This window comes from Loxodonta africana, chromosome X, assembly GCF_030014295.1.
Source record: "Loxodonta africana isolate mLoxAfr1 chromosome X, mLoxAfr1.hap2, whole genome shotgun sequence".
Classification (NCBI taxonomy): domain Eukaryota; kingdom Metazoa; phylum Chordata; class Mammalia; order Proboscidea; family Elephantidae; genus Loxodonta; species Loxodonta africana.
The window spans coordinates 58,980,449-58,998,243 of record NC_087369.1 but is presented as its reverse complement, the minus strand read 5'-3'; the positions used below and the strand labels follow the sequence as shown (position 1 = coordinate 58,998,243).

The window sequence follows — 17,795 nt, the reverse complement described above, 5'->3', positions numbered from 1 at the left end:
ATAGAAATTGGAACCAAAACAGGAAGAGACTACTGAAACATTGTTGAGAGAGACAGCTTGCTCTAACCTTTTCAGATTGGTCATGGTCACTGGGCATAATTTTGCGGGACTTGGAACTTTGGAGTGGCAGTGGCAGTGGCATCTCTTACAGACTCAGCAGTGGTTTGTCAAAGGCACAGCTGCAATCAGAAAGGGACTCTTTAAAACACATTCACCAGGAACATCACAGAATTCTCTGGAAGTCCTTGAGAAAACCTAGTCTCTCAATAGCATCTCCCGAAGAAAATCAACTTTGTAGTCAGGCAAACCTGGATAGAAATCTTGGTTCTATCAAAATTAACCTGTGGCAAGCGAATTAAACATCCTGAGCTTCAGTTACCTCTTCTGTTAAATGGAGATAATTATACCTACTTCTACAAGACATCATTCAAATTAAATGAGCTACTCTATGTAAAAAGCCCATTTCTATGTGCCTGCCATCCTCTTTAGGCACTGGGACTATGGCCTAGTCCCTAGTTTAGGCCTAGTAACACTGAGGACAAAATTACATCAGAGTTTAGCATTGAAAACAATCATGGATATGACAGTCATACAAATATGGAGGTCAGCTGGTAAACCAAATATTCTTTAAAAGGCATAAGGTCTTGGCCACAGCAATAATAATGGCCCTAGAGAGAAGACAAAAGAATGCACTGCACACACACCACATATACACATGTACACACATGTACAGACAGTATCCAATGGATGCATTCAATCAGGAGAAACTGTAATTCAGTTGCAGATACCTGTTGTTGTTGTTAGGTGCCGTTGAGTCAGTTCCAACTCAGTGACCCTATGCACAACAGAACGAAACACTGCGCGATCCTGTGCCATCCTTACAATCGTTGTGGGAAAAAGATTCAGAAGATAACAGCAGAAGGAACTAACTTACTAAAAATCACTTCACATAACTTAAGAAGCCCTAGTGGTGCAGTGGCTAAAGCGCTCAGCTGCTAACCAAAAAGTCAGCAGTTCAAACCCACCAACCCACCAGGTGCTCCTTGGAAACCCTGTGGGGCAGTTCTACTCTGTCCTATAGGGTCGCTATGAGTCAGAATCAACTCGACAGCAATGGGTTTTTAAGGACCTTTTAGACCTGTTATACATAGGATCACTATGAGTTGGAACCAACTTGACATTACCTAACAACAAGGGCCTTTTAGGAGCCCTAGGGAAGCAGTGGTTAAGTGCTTGGCTGCTAACCAAAAGGGCGGCAGCTTTGCTCTGTCCTATACAGTCGCTATAAGTCAGAATTGACTCAAAGGCAATGGGTTTGGTTTTTTGTGTGTTTAAGTACCTTTTAGTGTAAGTCCTCAAAAGCTAGGACACACTTACGTGTCTTACAAGAAAGTACATTATTAGGAGGAATCCTTTTTTGAATGCACAAGAAACCCTTTCCACTCAAATACAACTTCCTTTCCCACCCCACCCACATTCAATTTCCAAGTTAAACTACATTTTATAAAGAACAGGCTTCCCTAAGAGAGACCCTAAAAGCAAAGCAACAAATGTATCACTATGTATCAGATACTTCAGGCAATAAGGTTACAAACACAAAAACAACATGAATCCTATCCTAGAAGTAGTCACCTGCACAGTTCTAGCATTTACATAAAAACATAACAAATACTTTAATAAAAGTAGATACAAAGTACTGTAAAAACATGATAAAAGTCAGTAATCTTATGGGGCACAGAGGGCCAAGGAAGGCTTCATAGAGGTACTAACATTTGATTTAGATTTAAAAGACAAACAGGTTCCCAAGTAGGCTAGAGAGCTTTCCAGACCAAAAAAAAAAAAAAAAGCCAACTCCAGGGAGAGGCATGATCATGGAGAAGGACCTCCAAGTTGTCTGGAATGTGGAGCATAAAGAATGTTTGAAGCCCCCAAATAGCTAAAGCAATGTTGAAGTAGAAGAATAAAGCAGGACTCAAATTTCCTGATTTTAAAACATATCATATAGCTATAGTAATCAAACAGCCTGGTACCGGTATAATAATAGACACATACACCAATGGAAAAGAATTGAGAGTCCAGATATAAACCCACAAATCTATGGTCATCTGAGTTTTGACACAGGTGATAAGTCCATTAGATGGTAGAAAGAAGAGTTCCCTCGATAATTGATGTTGGGGAAATTGGATTTCCACATGCAGAAAAACAAAATAGGATCCATGCCTTACACCGCACACAAAAACAAATTCAAAATGGATTAAAGGCCTAAATGTGAAAACTAAAAACATAATATTCTTAGAAGAAAATTCAGGGTCAAGGTTGTTGGGCCTAGCTTTTAACAATGGATTATCCAATATAACAAAAGCACAAACAGCAAAGGCAAAATAAGTAAAAGGTACCTCACAAAAATTAAAAACTTTTGTTCTTCAAAAGAATTTACAAAAAAAGTGAAAAGGCAACCATACATCCAATAAGAACCCAATAGCCAAAATATATATAAAACTTTAATGACAACAGAAAAACAAATAACCCAATCCAAAAATAGGCAAAGGATTTGAATATGCATTTCACCAAACAAGATATTCAAATGGCCACCAAACAAATGAAATGATGCTGAACATCATTAGACATCAGAGAGATGCAAATCAAAATCACAATGAGATACCATTTCACTCCCACTAGAGCCTTGGTGGAACAGTGCTTAAGAGCTATTGCTGCTGGTCCACTACCCCCTCTCTCTTCTCTTGGTGTCTGCTCCTCCCCTAGTGGCACCAAGCCCAGAGCTGGTCTGGCCTTTTCAAACTTGATATCCTGTCCCTTGATTTGGAAGTCATTCCAAAGTCTTCAAAGTTTACCCCTCTTTTCACCCAGCAAGTTTATGTCTAAAATTCAATCCAGGAAAAGAATCAAGAATACATACAGCAGAGGCAGGGCCAAGATGGTAGAGTATTCAGATACTTTCTGTGGTCCCTCTTACAAGGACCCCCAAAAAACAAGTGAATCAATTATATATGACAATCTAGGGGCCCTGAATATCAAAGACAAAGTTGAGGAATCAGACTGAGCAGCAAGGGGAGGGAGAGACAGTTCAGAAGAAGCAAGAAGTTGCCAGACCTGGCCTGACTGGCACTGGCACTGGCACCCTGCAGGCTGGATTGACTAGCATGCGAAGGGTGAGGCAGGCAGTGGCACTTGTGATGCATTTTCCACATTGGGAGAGAATGAGCAGCAAAGAGTCTGCTCAAGCCTCCAGAACCAGCGAGAAACAGTGCTCAGTCGGCAAAAGTACAAGCGTCTAACCTACTACGTGAAGCAAACCCCCCCCCTTTTGAGAAGTACCTCTCTCCCATTTACTTGCCCCCTTCCCCCTCTGCTCCGTGTCCAGTCCAGCTTCAGTGACTGCTAAGCCCCCTAGGCTGGAGGAAGGACCCGTTGCGCATCCTGAACCATTCTCCCAGCTTTGGAGATGGAACAAATTAACAAACAAGAAAAAATAATCTACCAGCTACCCTAGTCAGGAACTCAGGGAAGGCACAGCCCCTTTGCCTAGGCACAGGCATAAGGGGTCCACAGACTTTGAATGCCTTTCTCCCCTGCATAGACCTGTGTGGGCCCATTTCAACAGGGTAGGCCCTCATTAACACAGTACAACAGGGTATGTACCTGAAGCCTATTTTCATCTGTATCAGCTATAAGGGGGAGTGGCAGATTTGTGACATTTGACACTGGCCTGCCCATTAAGCAGGGTCCCCACCAGTCCACATCAGGGGCCTAAGGACTGGTGGCTCCACCCACTCCACCAAGCCACCCGTGACAGGGGTCCAAGAATAAGTGGTGACTCCCAGTCCTTACAGCCAACGGCATTGGGTGCCCATAGTCCTGCTGCAAACCCCACCTACCTATACACTCTAGAACAGAGACACGCCTTCAACCCAGACACTCAGGGGCAGCATGACACCCTACCACAGCCAGATACCTAGGCTTACTCCATTCACCTCTGCCCATCTAGGACTGTAGGTGAGAGCCAGTACCATACACTCAGTGACTGATGGCCTGGACACCTGAGCTAAATCCACACAAGAAAAGTAAATGGACTCTTGGGCTCACATATCTAGTTAACAGCTCTAGCCACCTGGAGACAGGACGTGAGAGCTTCAAAGACGCCAATAATCAAACTAGCTCACACGACCAGCCTATTTGGGTATATCAAAACAAGAAGCTAGGACACAGTAAGCAAACATAAAATAAATAAATATAATAGCTTATTGATGGCTCGGAGACAACAGTCAATATCAAATCACATAAGTAGGCAAACCATGATGGCTTCAGCAAGCCACTAAAACAAAGAATCAAGAAACCTTCCAGAGGAAAATAGTTTTTTGGAATTACCAGAGGTAGAATTCAAAAGATTAGTATACAGAACTCTTCAAGAGATCAGGAAGGAGATCAGGCAAAATGCAGAACCAGCCAAAGAACACAAGATAAAGCAAGAGAGGAACTTAAGAAGGTTATACAAGAGCATAATGACAAATTTAACAGGCTGCAAGAATCCATAGAGAGAAAGCAAACAGAAATCCAAAAGATTAACAATAAAATTTCAGAATTAGACAACTAAACAGAAAGTCATAGGAGCAGAGCTTAGGTCATGGAAGTCAGAATTAGTGAGATTGAAGATAAAGCACTTGACACAAACTTATTTGAGAAAAAATCAGATAAAGGAATTTTTTTTAAATGAAGACACCCTAAGAATTATGTGGGATTCTATCAAAAGTAATAACCTACAAGTGATTGGAGTACCAGAACAGGGGGGATAATGGAAAATACAGAGAGAATTTTTGAAGATTTGCTGGCAGAAAAATTTCCTGGTATCGTGAAAAATAAGAAGATATCTATCCAATAAACTCATTGAACCCCACACAAGGTAGATTCAAAAAGAATGTCTCCAAGAAATATTATAATCAAACTTGCCAAACCAAAGATAAAGAGAGAATTTTAAGAGTGGCTAAGGATAAATGAAAAGTTACCTACAAAGAAGATTCAATTAGACTAAGCTCTGACTACTCAGCAGAAACCATGCAGGCAAGAAGGCAATGGGATGACATATACAAAGCCTTGAAGGAAATTGCCAGCCAAGAATTATATATCCAGCAAAACTGTCTCTCAAATATAAAAGTCAGATTTGACATTTCCAAATAAACAGAAGTTTGGGAAATTTGCAAAAGCCAAACCAAAATTAAAAGAAATACTAAAGGGAGTCTTCCAGTTAGAAAATCAATAACATAAGATAACAACCCAAGACTAGAACACAGGACAGAACAGCCAGATATCAGTCCAGACAGGGAACTCACAAAAATAAATCAAATCTAAAACACTGAAAATAGGGAAACAGAGATGTCAATATGTAAAAGATGACAACATTAAAACAAAAAAGAGGGACTAAAAACTACAGTCATATATCTTCCACATGGAGAGGAAGTCAAGGTGGTAAAAAGAAATAAAAGATTGATTTAAACTTAGAAAAACAGGGGTAAATATTAAGGTAACCACAAAGGAAACTAACAATCCTACACATCAAAAAAAAAAAAAAAAAAAAAAGATGAGAAAGATATCTATCCAAGAAGCTCATGAAAAGTGACAGACAACTCAAGAGAAAGTCACAGGGGCAGAACTAAGGCAATGGAAGTCAGACAGAGATGGGAGAAACCCCAAGACTATGGCCCCTGGACACCCTTTTAACTCAGTTTGAAGTCACTCCTGAGGTTCACCCTTCACCCTTTAGACAGGTCTATGAGGTCAGCGACAACACACATGAGGGACTTGCTTCATAGTTCATTCATGTATACAAGACTAATGGGCACACCAGCCCAAAAGCAAAGAGAAAAAGGCAGGACGGGACAGGAAAACCAGACAGATGGAAATAGGGAACCTGGGGTGGAGAAGGGTAGAGTGTTGACACATTACGGGGTTGTCAATCAATGTCACAAAACAATTTGTGTATTAACTGTTTGATGAGAAATTAATTTGCTTTGTAAACTTTTACTAAATCACAGTAAAAATTTTAAGATGTTGAAAATAAAAGTTGTACACCTGTAAAAATGTGAATTGGTAAAAGTGTGAAAGATAGATTTACAACCACAACAACAAAAAGAGCAGCTGCTGAGGCTACGTACATACAACCAAATACCTTATGGGTTTTGTTCTCTTGGTTTGGAGGTTTAGGGTCATAGTTTCATCAGCCATTCCAGTTAATTGGCCTAATATTGTGTTTACTGCTTCCGCTCTATCTCCTCGTTCATTGTGCAGTGTCTGCCTACAGTCTTAAAAGCTTGCAAGTGGCCATCCAAGGTACATCAATTAGTCATTCATCTGGAGCAACGGAAGAAAAGTCAGGAATAGGAGGAAGAAATGGAATGTGTGGCTAATTGCCTGCATGAACAACTGCCTCCTTTGCCATGAGACCAGAAGAACTAGATGGTACCCGGCTACCATTATTGAACATTTTGATCAAAGATTGTAAGAAGAATCCTGATCAAAAGCGAGAAAATGTAGAACAGAATTACAAATTCTCATGGAATTCAGATTGTATGGAGCCATGGAAGCAGGCTGAAGCCCTGAAACTATTACCCTGAGAGAATCTTTAAATTTTAAACCAAAAATATCTCCTGAAGTTTTCTTAAAACCAGACAATAGTTTAGCTTAACTTGCAAAGAATGTCCACCTTGAGCACTGTGTCCTAAGAACTATTCATATGGAATCAAATTGACAACAGCAATTCAAAAGATGAATTAGGAAACTTAGGGGGAAGTTAAAGTTACTTGGGGAGGAACTATTCGGAAAAGGAGGGTGAGAATGGTTGTACAACTTGAAGAATGTAATCAATGTCACTGAATTGTACATGTAGAAACTGTTGAATTGGTGTATGTTCTGCTGTGAATATTCTCAATAACAACAACAACAAAGTAAATTATAAAAGAAAAAGTTCATCATGTGTAACAAGGATGTGAAATTTCCACACAGACACACAGAAAATGTTAGGGAGGAGGTAGAATGGGGCTGACAGGCTAAGCTGGGGTGGTAAGAAAGGGAAGCAGAGAAGAGTACAGCTTGAGGAAAAGGCTTAAGAAAGGGGAAAGGCTGGTTTGGGTTTTGCTTTGGATGGAGTAGCATAACCATTTTGTTAAGTGAGGAAAAGCCAGTATAAGTATGTGTCCTTACATTTATAACCCCTGATGATCCTCACAACAAAATTGTGAGAGTAGGCTGGGCAGGTACTATTCACCATTTTACAGTCCCAGATGTGTTAAGTGACTCACCACCTAGGGTCACAAACTATTATCCAGCACAGATCACCCAGCTCTTTCCAGAGCTCTAATTCATGGATTCAGGCTGATCATGCTCAAAAACATTCCAAAACAGTACAAGGTCTGAAGAGAAAGGCAGTATAGAAAGGAGGTAGAATGAGCAAGGGTTTTGTAGTCTGAACAACTGGCCTTCTAAACTAGCCAACTTAGCACCTTTGAGTCTCAGTTTCCTTATTTGCATAACAGCTACAACACTATTTACTTGCAGAGAAGACCTGTTGCTCAAATATAAGTTTGTGTGTAAGAAGCCTCAGGGTAAGCATTCAATAAGTGGATTCAATAAGTGGTATCTTCTTACTCTCCTTCTCTTCCCCCAAAATCCAACACTATTTTCCATCTCATCCTTCAAAACTCAGCCAAGCAGAAATAAAGCTAAATTGGATGCACCCACCCTTATCTGCACTGTTTGAAAAATACTTACTTCACTACTATTATTCACATCTCATACAATTATTTTATGGATGATCAAAGACTCATGGTCTGAAACCTTTACCTTTCAAAAGGAAAGAAAAAAGCTCACCGAAGTCAACAGGCTGGAAAACTCATCTGATGAGGTTAACTAAACCTCAAGGTCAGAGAAAATAAAGTTATTTAGATGATTGTCATTTATCCTCTTCATTGTCCTGGACATTAATCACTTGCTTTGGGGCATACACACAGTAACTTAGGTAATCTCCCTACCTCTGAGTTAGGGATGGGGGACTGACACCATCAAAAACATCCTTTCGTAAAACCATCTGCAGAACACTCTTGGCTTCTACCACCTACAGAACACTGAGCCTTACTTGAACAATTAGAATCCTTTCCACTTTCCAGGCTTTTTGTCTCCACTACACACACACTGATAGATGCTGGAGACCGTGCTGGGTATCCCAGGGCTGGTGCTGAGACCCACACAGGGGCAGAGGAGCTAAGCTGACCAAGAAAGTCTATAGGAATGAGTAGGGGCTTTATTTTATATGTAAAGGCAGGTTACAGACACCAAGGCCCTGAGGAAGGAAGGCAGCATGGTGTGAATGAAAGCAGCACTGGGCTGGCAAGAAGAAGGCCTACAGTTTAGTTCTGGCCCTGCCCCTAGCTGACTGGGTGATGTCAAGTCCCTTCCCCTCTCTAGGCCTCAGTTTCCCCACCTAATAAAATGAGGCCATGAGACCAAAGCCCCCTTGCTATTGAAAGTGTGATTCATGGACCATCAACATTAGCATCACCTGGGAGCTTGTTAGCAATTCAAAATCTCAGGCCCAAAGCTAGGCCTACCAAATTGGAATTTGAAAGTAAACAATATCCCAGGTGATTTGCATGTACATTTAAGTTTAAGAAGCACTGTTCTAGGGTTCTTTCAACCTCTGACATTCTAGGATTCTAAGCGGACCATAGGAGAGAGCGGTGAAAAGTCTGAGCTGACGGGGGTTGAGGTCAGGGATAGAAGAGAGCAAGGCAGTGTATTGTAAAAGGGGTTAAAAGGAAAAGAGGGTAAATATTTCCATCCTCCTTCATATCCTTCAACTTGTAGGTTCAAAAAACTCCCTTCAAGTAGCATGCTCCGACTTAAACACATCTGATCCCTCAGGACTTGTGGATGAAATCGGGCCCTGCACTTAAGACGTTTTGTAAATGTACTCTGATTCAGGCACGTGTCCTGGTCGCTCCATCTAAAAGATGGGACCCAGTCTCATTTGCTTTGCTTTCTCACCTCCAATACACATTTCCTCGGCCAACCTCTTAAAGGGCTCACTCAGCACACTGCTGAGAGTAGGAGACAAAGGTTTTGTCACAGGGCCGCCGTGCATCTCGGCAAAAGAAAACAGTGTTTAACAGGGGGCTGGAGCAACCCCAAGAACTGACCAGCCGGTGACAGAGCAGTAAAAGCCTGAAGGCGCCTACCTTACACCGAGACTGAGGGCAGAGCAGGAAAAACCATGGACGCACCTCTAGACCAGGAGAGACCTCCAAATGAACGGAGCTCAGTGTCTCGGTGTCGTAGAGCCTCGTGTAGGTCTACACCTGGGCGGTGCTCTCTCCAATCAGCCCAGTAACTGATTTTGAAAACCACAGCCCTAGGCGCAAGCGCAGTTGTGACTGGCCATCTGCAACCTGCATTCGCTAGCAAGCAGAAGCAGGGCTGAGCATTTTAAAATTGAACTCTGGGGCTAATGGTCTTCGCATTTGGGCGTGGTTTCGAGTACAATTGGTTGGCAAGCTGGAGTACTGGGTCTCTTTAAAGAAGCCTTTTCATTTAACCCTGCTGGAGGATGGAAAGGGTGTCTGTATAATATAGGTTAAAACCAATTCAAACGTTAATAACCCCTTATAGAGCCTAAAGGAGCCCTGGTGGCACAGTGGTTATGTGCTCCACTACTAACAGAAGGGTCAGCGGTTCCAACCCACCAACCACTCAGTGGGAGAAAGTTGTGGCAGTCTGCTTCTGTAAAGATTACAGCCTAGGAAACCCTATGGGGCAGTTTATACTGTTGTATAGGGTCTCTATGAGTCCGAATGACTTGACAGCAATGGGTTTATAGAGCCCAACTTTAACTCCTGCAGGCTTCACAAATCGCCCTGTGAGAGAAGCAGGGCAGAAATAATTGCCGCTATTTTATGGATGAGCACCTGAACTGCAGAGAGCTAAGAGTAAAAAAAAGTAGCTAACATTAATTCATCACTGTGTTGTTGTTATTGGGTGCCTTCGAGTGGATTCTCGACCCCATGTGACAGAGTAGAATTGCCTCATAGGGTTTTCTTGGCTATAATCTTTATGGAAGCAAATCACCAGGTCTTTCTCCCACAGAGCAGCTGGGTGGATTCAAACTGCCAACCTTTCTGTTAGTAGCAGAGCCCTTAACCAGTTGCACCACCGAAAAAACCCCAAAACCAAATCCATTGCTGTCAAGTTGATTCCAACTCATAGTGACCCTATGGGACAGAGTAGAACTGCCCCGTAAGGTTTCCAAGGCTATAATCTTTCTCTCCCAAAGTGGCTTGTGGGTTCAAACTGCCAACCTTTCGGTTAGCAGCAGAGCACTTAGCCACTGCACCACCAGAGCTCCTTAATTCAGCACTGTTATTATTGTTGTTGTGTGCCATGGAGTCAATTCCAACTCGTAGCGATCCTATAGAGCAGAGTAGAACTGCTGTAATCTTTAAGAGAGCAGATAGCCAGGTCTTTTCTACCGCGGAGCAGATAGTGGGTTAAACTACCAACCTTTCAGTTACCAGCTAAGTGCTTAACTATTGCAACACCAGGACTCCTTTAATTTAGCACTAGCTCTATGTTAACCTTATAAATCTTTTATCCCTTTAAATCCTGCCCAACATGATAGGTACTTTTATTATTGCCATTTTACAGATGACAAAGGAGTCCCTGGGTGATGCAAATGGCTAAGCACTGGACTACTAACTGAAAGGTTGGCAGTTCAAACCCACCCAAAGGCTCCTTAGAAGTAAGGCCTGGCGAACTGCTCCTAAAAGGTCACAGCCTTGAAGACCCTATACAGTACAATTCTACTCTGCACACATGGGGTCTCCAGGAGTCTGAATCAATTTGACAGTGACCAACAACAACAACAGATGAAAAAAGTATAGCTTGGTAACTGCCCAATATCACCAACCTACATTGTTGCAAAGAAGGTACTACAAGCCCAATATTCTCATTCATTTCAGAGATTCATTCACTCGCTTAACGAAATATTTATTGAGCACCTGCTTTGTGCCAGGAACTAGAAAAAATACATATGATAAATTGACAAAAGACTTGCAGAATTCGTAACCATGCCCTGTCCTCTGAGGAGGCAAAGAGAAAATGGAGATGCCAGGGATAAAACCTAGGACTTTCTACATGTACAGCAGGTATTCTACCACTGAACTACATCCCTACCTAGATTACTAGTGCATTCTCCTTTTAGTATCTTGTGGCCTCTGCATTAAAGACACAATATTTACATAGTCCCAGGCCGCCTTCTCTTTTTAATCTCCTTAGGTTACTTCATCCAGATTAACAACTTTAAATATCATCTAAAAGCTGGCCCTGAACTCCAGACTCATAAATCCAATTGTCTATTCCACACCTCCCCTTGGTTGTCTAATAGACATCACAGACTCCATATGTTCACAACAGAGCTCTTAATTATCACCTTCTCACCAAAATTGATCCTTCCCGCACTATACCCATCTCAGAAATTGGTACCACAGTAAACCTGTGACTCAAGCCAGAAACCTGGGTATAATGCTTAATTCCTCTTTTCCATCACTTTACCCCCCCATATCCAATCCTTCAGCAAGTCCTGTTGATTCTACATTAAAAATATCTTTAATCCATCCACATCTCTATATCTCCACTGCCACCATTGTGTCTTGTTTGAACCACTGTCAAAAGTCTCCAAGCTGGTCTCCCCTTTTCCAATCTTGTACTTCTCTAATACAAATACTACACAACAAGAACGATCTTTTTTTTTTAATTGTATCATGTCTCTCTCCTGTTCAGTTGATTGCTACAGAAAATCCAAACTCCTTACTCTGATATACAAGGTCCCACCCACCTGATCAACTTCTTCTCATATCACCCTGTTATTCACTCCACTCTAGCCAAAATGGTCTTCTTTCAAAGCCTTGAATAAAACAAACTCCCTCTCCTCAGGATTTTTGCACATGCTGCTCCCTCTGCCTGGAACATTCTTCCCTCCATTCTTTAAATTGCTAGCTTTTCCTCAAACTTCAAGTTTCAGCTTAAATATACCCTCTTCAGAGAGGCCTTCTCTGGCCGTATTATCTAAAGTAGGATTCCCTTCCACCCCCTTGTACGCTATCTCAGCCCCTTACTTTTGTTTTAGAGTAATTATTGCTATTTGTATTTTTTAACCTATCTCCGTACTCATGAATGCAAGGTCTGTGATGGTAAGGACCGTATCTATCGTGCTCTATCTCCAGTGATTAGCATTAATAATAACACCAAAAAAAAAAAAAACCCAAACCCACTGCCATAGAGTCACTTTCAACTCACAGCGACCCTATAGAACTGCCCCATATGGTTTCCAAAGAGCACCTGGTGGATTCAAACTGCAGGCCTTTTGGTTAGCAGCTGTAGCTCTTAACCAGTATGCCACCAGGATTGCCACATTAATAATAGTTCACATTTATTAATTACTTATTATATGTCTGACATTGTTCAAACACAACAATCCTATGAGATGTTATTGTGCCCATTTTACAGATGAGGAACCTGAGACAGAGAAGTTTAGTAACTTGTCCAAAATCACACAGCTAGTAAGTGACCAGACTTGGATTTAGACCCAAACAGTCTGATTCTAGAGCACAAACACATACCCATTACCTCCCTACAATTTTATATGATTGAAAAATATTTGTTAACTAAGTGAATGCATATCTTCCTGTAAGGGTCATCCTCTGGACAAGTGTCTCACTGAGACGCACTATACAAGCAATGTAGTATTCATATAAGTCACTCCAAGTTTTCTTTAGTCAAGAGAGGAAAAGGCCCACCCATGAAAACAACAGCAACACAAAAACCACACAATTAAGAAATCTCATTTTTCCGATTTCTTCCTAGCTTTTCACAAAAACAAAAAAGCTATTGAGTAAAAGTTGTGATTTTTCCAAATTTTTTTAAATTTATTTTTTCTCTCAGCCTTCATACCTGCTGTTGCCTTAATCTTTCCTTTGGGTTGCAATCAGAGAGAACACTGGGGAAAAAAGGAGACAATCCTTTGACTCCACCATTTCCCAATATTTCCCTCCTCCAAGGCAAAGAACATTCTCATAAACTCTCCTCTCCCTCACACCTGTTTTAAAATCTGCTTTAAGTGTTTTTTTTAAGTGTTAGTTTTTTTTAAGTGTAGCCTGATAGAAAAGATCTGCTATTATCTACCTTACTTTTACATGAAAATATATTCCAGAGGGATCCAAGATTTAGATGTGAAAATGAAACCGTGAAAATGAAACCATGAAAATACCAGACAAAATACAAAAGAATATTTTTATAATCTTGTAGAAGGAAAAAATCTTCCTAAACTAGAAAGACATGGCAAAACGGTAAAGATTCGTAAATATGACTAGATAAAAACTTAAAATTTCTGTTTTACAAAGCAACCAAGCAAAAAACAAAACTCTCTTAGTTATCTAGTGCTGCTATAACATAAATATCACAAGTGGATGGCTTTAACAGATAATTATTCTCTCACAATTTAGGAGGCTAGAAATCCGAATCCAGGACACCAGCTCCAAGGGAAGGTTTTCTCTCTCTGTCAGCTCTGGGAGAAGGTCCTTGTCATAAATATTCCCATGGTCTAGGAGCTTCTCAGCACAGGGACTCCTAGGCCAAAGGATGCACTCTGCTCCTGGCTCTTCTTGCTTGGTGGTAATGAGGTCCCTCTCCTTTCTGCTCACTTCTCTCTTTTATATCTCAAGAGATTGACTCAAGATACAACCTGATCCTGTAGATTGTGTGCTGCCTCATTAAAATAACTGCCTCTAATCCTGCCTCATTAACATCATACAGGTTAGGATTTACAACACATAGGATAATTACATCAAATCACAAAATGGAGGACAATCACACAACACTGGGAATCATGGCCTAGCCAAGTTGACACACGCTTTTGAGGAACACAGCTCGATGCATAACAAAAATCAAGATTAAAAAACTAATAACTGGCAAAAGCTTTTGCAACACAAATGACAAAGGAAAAATTTCCACAATATAAATTAAAAAAAAAACTGTATAATCAATAAGAAAAAGATGAACCAAGGGGGCGGCGCCAAGATGGCAGAATAGCTAGATGATCCCTTTTACAACAAAGACCCAAAAAATCAAGTTAAATGAGTATATTTAAGAAAAGCTAGGAGACCTGAACATCAAAGGCGAAGACAGAAAACAAACTGAGCAGCAGAGGGAAGAAGAGATGGTTCAGAAATGGAGAGGAGTTACCAGACCTGAATCACCAGGAGCCCTCAGCAGGCTGGTACTAGCGTTCAGCCACAGTTTCCTCAGGGAGAAGCAGCCAGCCACACGGCCTACTCACACCTCTGGAAACAGAGAAGAACGGTACTCTCAGCAAAAGCTAAGTACTTGCATTTATTTTAGCGCACCCCCCACCCCCAAGCCAGCTTCAGTGGCTGTTGATTTCCCTGGGCATGAGATAGGCCCTGTTGAGTGCCTAGAGCCATCCTCGGCCTTAGAGAAGGAATAAATTCACAGTTGGGGGAAAAGATAATTTGCCAGCTCCACTAACCTGGGGAGCTCAGGACAAAAGCAGCTCCTGCCCAGGCATAAATGGTCTGTGGACTTTGAGTACCTTTCCCCACTGCATGGACCTGTGTGGGCCTATTTCAGGAAAATAGGCCCTTGTTGACAGATAACAACTGTTTCCACTGTGCGGTGGAGAGGTAGCTGTTTGATGTTTGACACTGCTTTGTCTATTAAACAGGGTCCTCCCCTACCCACATCAGGGGCCTAAGGACTGGTGACTCCATTCAGGTCACCCAGCAACCCCCGATAGGAGTCCAAGGATAACCAGTAACTCCCAGGTTCTAAAACCAAAAACCTTGGGCGCCCATGCTCTGTCTGCAAAAACCACCCACCGGTACGCCCCAGGGAACAGGGACACACTTTCCTCAGAGACACTTGAGGAAGGTTTTCAGCCCCCTGCCCTGTTCAGAGCGTGACCCCCTGCTGCAACCTGATACCGGTACCTAAACCAATCACCCCTGCCCTTCTAAGACTGCAGGACAGAGCCTGTACCACAAGCTTGGTGACCAGCTACCTGGACACCTGAGCTGAATCCATACGAGAAAAGTGAATGGACTCCTAGACTGATATACCTGATAACAGCTCTAGCCATCTGGTGACAGGACATCAGAGCTTCAAAGGTGAAAATAATAAAGCTAGCTCACTCAAGCAATCCATTTGGGCATATCAAAACAAAACAAGGCAAGAAGGTAGGATACAGTACACAAACACAAAATATACTATTACAATAACTTAAACATGGCTTAGAGACAACAGTCAATACCAAATGACATAAAGAAACAAACCACAATCACTTCAACAAGCTTTCAAAACAAAGAATCAAGGGTTCTTCTAGATAAAAGTGCCTTCCTGGAATTACCAGATGCAGAATACAAAAGATTAATATAAATAATACTTCAAGACATCAGGAAGGAAATCAGGCAATACGCCAAACAAGCCAAGGAACACACAGATAAAACAGTTGAAGAAATGAAAAAGGTTATTCAGGAACATAATGAAAAATGTAATGAGCTGGAAAAATCCATAGATGGACAGCAATCAGATATTCAGAAGATTAACAATAAAATTACAGAATTAGACAACTCAATAGAAAGTCAGGGGAACAAAACTGAGCAAGTGGAAGGCAGAATTTGTGAGAATGAAGGTAAAGCTCTTGCGACCAATACACTTGAAGAAAAAAAAAAATTAAAAAAAATGAAGAAACCCTAAGAATCATGTGGGACTCTCAAGAGAAATAATCTACGAGTAACTGGAGTACCAGAACAGGGAGGGATAAAAGGAAACACATAGAGAATTGTTGAAGATTTGCTGGCACAAAACATCCCTGATATCGTGAAAGCTGAGAAGATATCTATCCAAGAAGCTCATCAAACTCCACATAAGGAACATTTTAAAAGAAAGTCACCAAGACATATTATAATCAAACTTGCCAAAACCAAAGATAAAGAGAGACTTTTAAGAGCAGCTAGGGATAAACAAAAAGTTACCTACAAAGGAGAGTCAATAAGAATAAGCTTGGACTACTCGGCAGAAACCATGCAAACAAGAAGGCAATGGGATGACTTACATAAAGAATTGAAGGAAAAAAATTGCCAGCCAAGAATCATATATCCAGCAAAATTGTTTCTCAAATATGAAGGTGAAATTAGGACATTTCCAGATAAACAGAAGTTTAGGGAATTCCTAAAAACCAAACTAAAACTACAAGAAATACCAAAGGGAGTTCTTTGGTTAGAAAATCAATAATACCAGGTATCAAACCAAGACTAGAACTCTGGACAGAGCAATGAAATGTCAACCCAGACAGGGAAATCAAAAAATTAAATCAAGACAGAAAAATGCTCAAAACAGGGAAACAGCGATGTTATTATGTAAAAGAAGACATTAAAACAATAAAAAGAGACTAAGCAATGTAGTCATAGATCTTTCATATGGAGAGTAAAACAAGGTGATATAAAGAAATAAAAGTTGGAGATGGGGCCAAGATGGCAGACTAGGTAGACGCTACCTCGGATCCCTCTTGCAAAAAAGACTCGGAAAAACAAGTGAATCGATTACATACATAACAATCTACGAACCCTGAACAACAAACACAGATTTAGAGACAGAGAACGAACAAATACGGGGAAGCAGCGACTGTTTTCAGAGCCTGGAGCCAGCGTCCCAGTCAGGTAACCTTGGCGCCGGGCTTAGGTCTGGGCCCAGGGGAGCTGAACACAAAATCTTGTCACGGCGCAAACAAGGGGCGCAGCCCTAACCCCCTGAACTGACCCCAGGAGGGGGCCCAGCCGGTCCACACAGGCGGTGTGGTGACGCAGCTGGTGGGAGAAGTCCCCGGAAGGCAGTGACTGGTTTTGGAGCTGGGAGTGCAGCATCCCAGCCAGGGAACCTTGGCGCCGGGCTTTGGACTGGGCGCTGTCACGGCACAAGCACGGGGCAAAGCCCAACTACCCTGAACTAACCCCGGGAGGGGGCCCAGCCGGTCCGCGGGGGCAGCAAGGCGACGCGGCTGGCGGGACGAGAAGTCCCCAGGAGGCAGCGACTGATTTTGAAGCCGGGAGTGCAGCGTCCCAGCAGGGGAACCTTGACGCTGGGCTTTGGACTGGCAGCGGAGGATCTGACCACGGCTTCAGCATGCCAGACCCTTGGGGGCAATCTCCACACAGCCAGCACACACAGGCCACACGCCCCTCAGGAATCTGAGAAAAATTGTCATTCCAAGCAAGATAAGCAACTTTGGCTATATTCCGGGGTGCTACTCTCCTGTTTCTCTGAACCCACCCCCACTCTTCCCAGGCGGCTTCATTAAAATTGGAATTTCCTGAGCCAGAGGGAGAACGGCTCCGGCTCCGCGGCAGCTTTGCTTTTCCCTTTTTTTTTTTTTTGGTCTTTTCCTAACCCATTCTCCCAGCCTGAGAGAAAAAAAAAAAAAAAAAAGACAAGGAACCACAAAAAACCCAGGGACCAAAAATCCATCCCTAATTGGACTAAAAACACAGAACCAGCTACAGTCAAGCATATATGATCCAAATCTCGGACTTTCACCTTACAGGGAACAAGATGGCGGTTATAATCCAAAGACACTTCTGATAGGGATCTGACTACATTTTTTTTTAGCGGATTTTCTGGAAAAACAAGTTTCCCAGGTCTGATATCTCTGCTTATTCAACAGAACC

The 17,795-nt window shown here is 41.9% G+C and overlaps 1 protein-coding gene across 1 annotated transcript in view; it reads right to left on the bottom strand.

Moving 5' to 3' along the window:
* Nucleotides 1-207, bottom strand: part of CCNB3 (cyclin B3) — a 104,900-nt gene extending 104,693 nt beyond the window's left edge. Inside the window, exon 1 of the mRNA XM_064278434.1 lies at nucleotides 68-207. Coding sequence (XP_064134504.1) covers nucleotides 68-142 — 75 coding nt within the window. The 5' untranslated portion in view covers nucleotides 143-207. The remainder of the gene's footprint in view (nucleotides 1-67) is intronic.
* Between the last annotated feature and the right edge of the window lie 17,588 nt (nucleotides 208-17,795).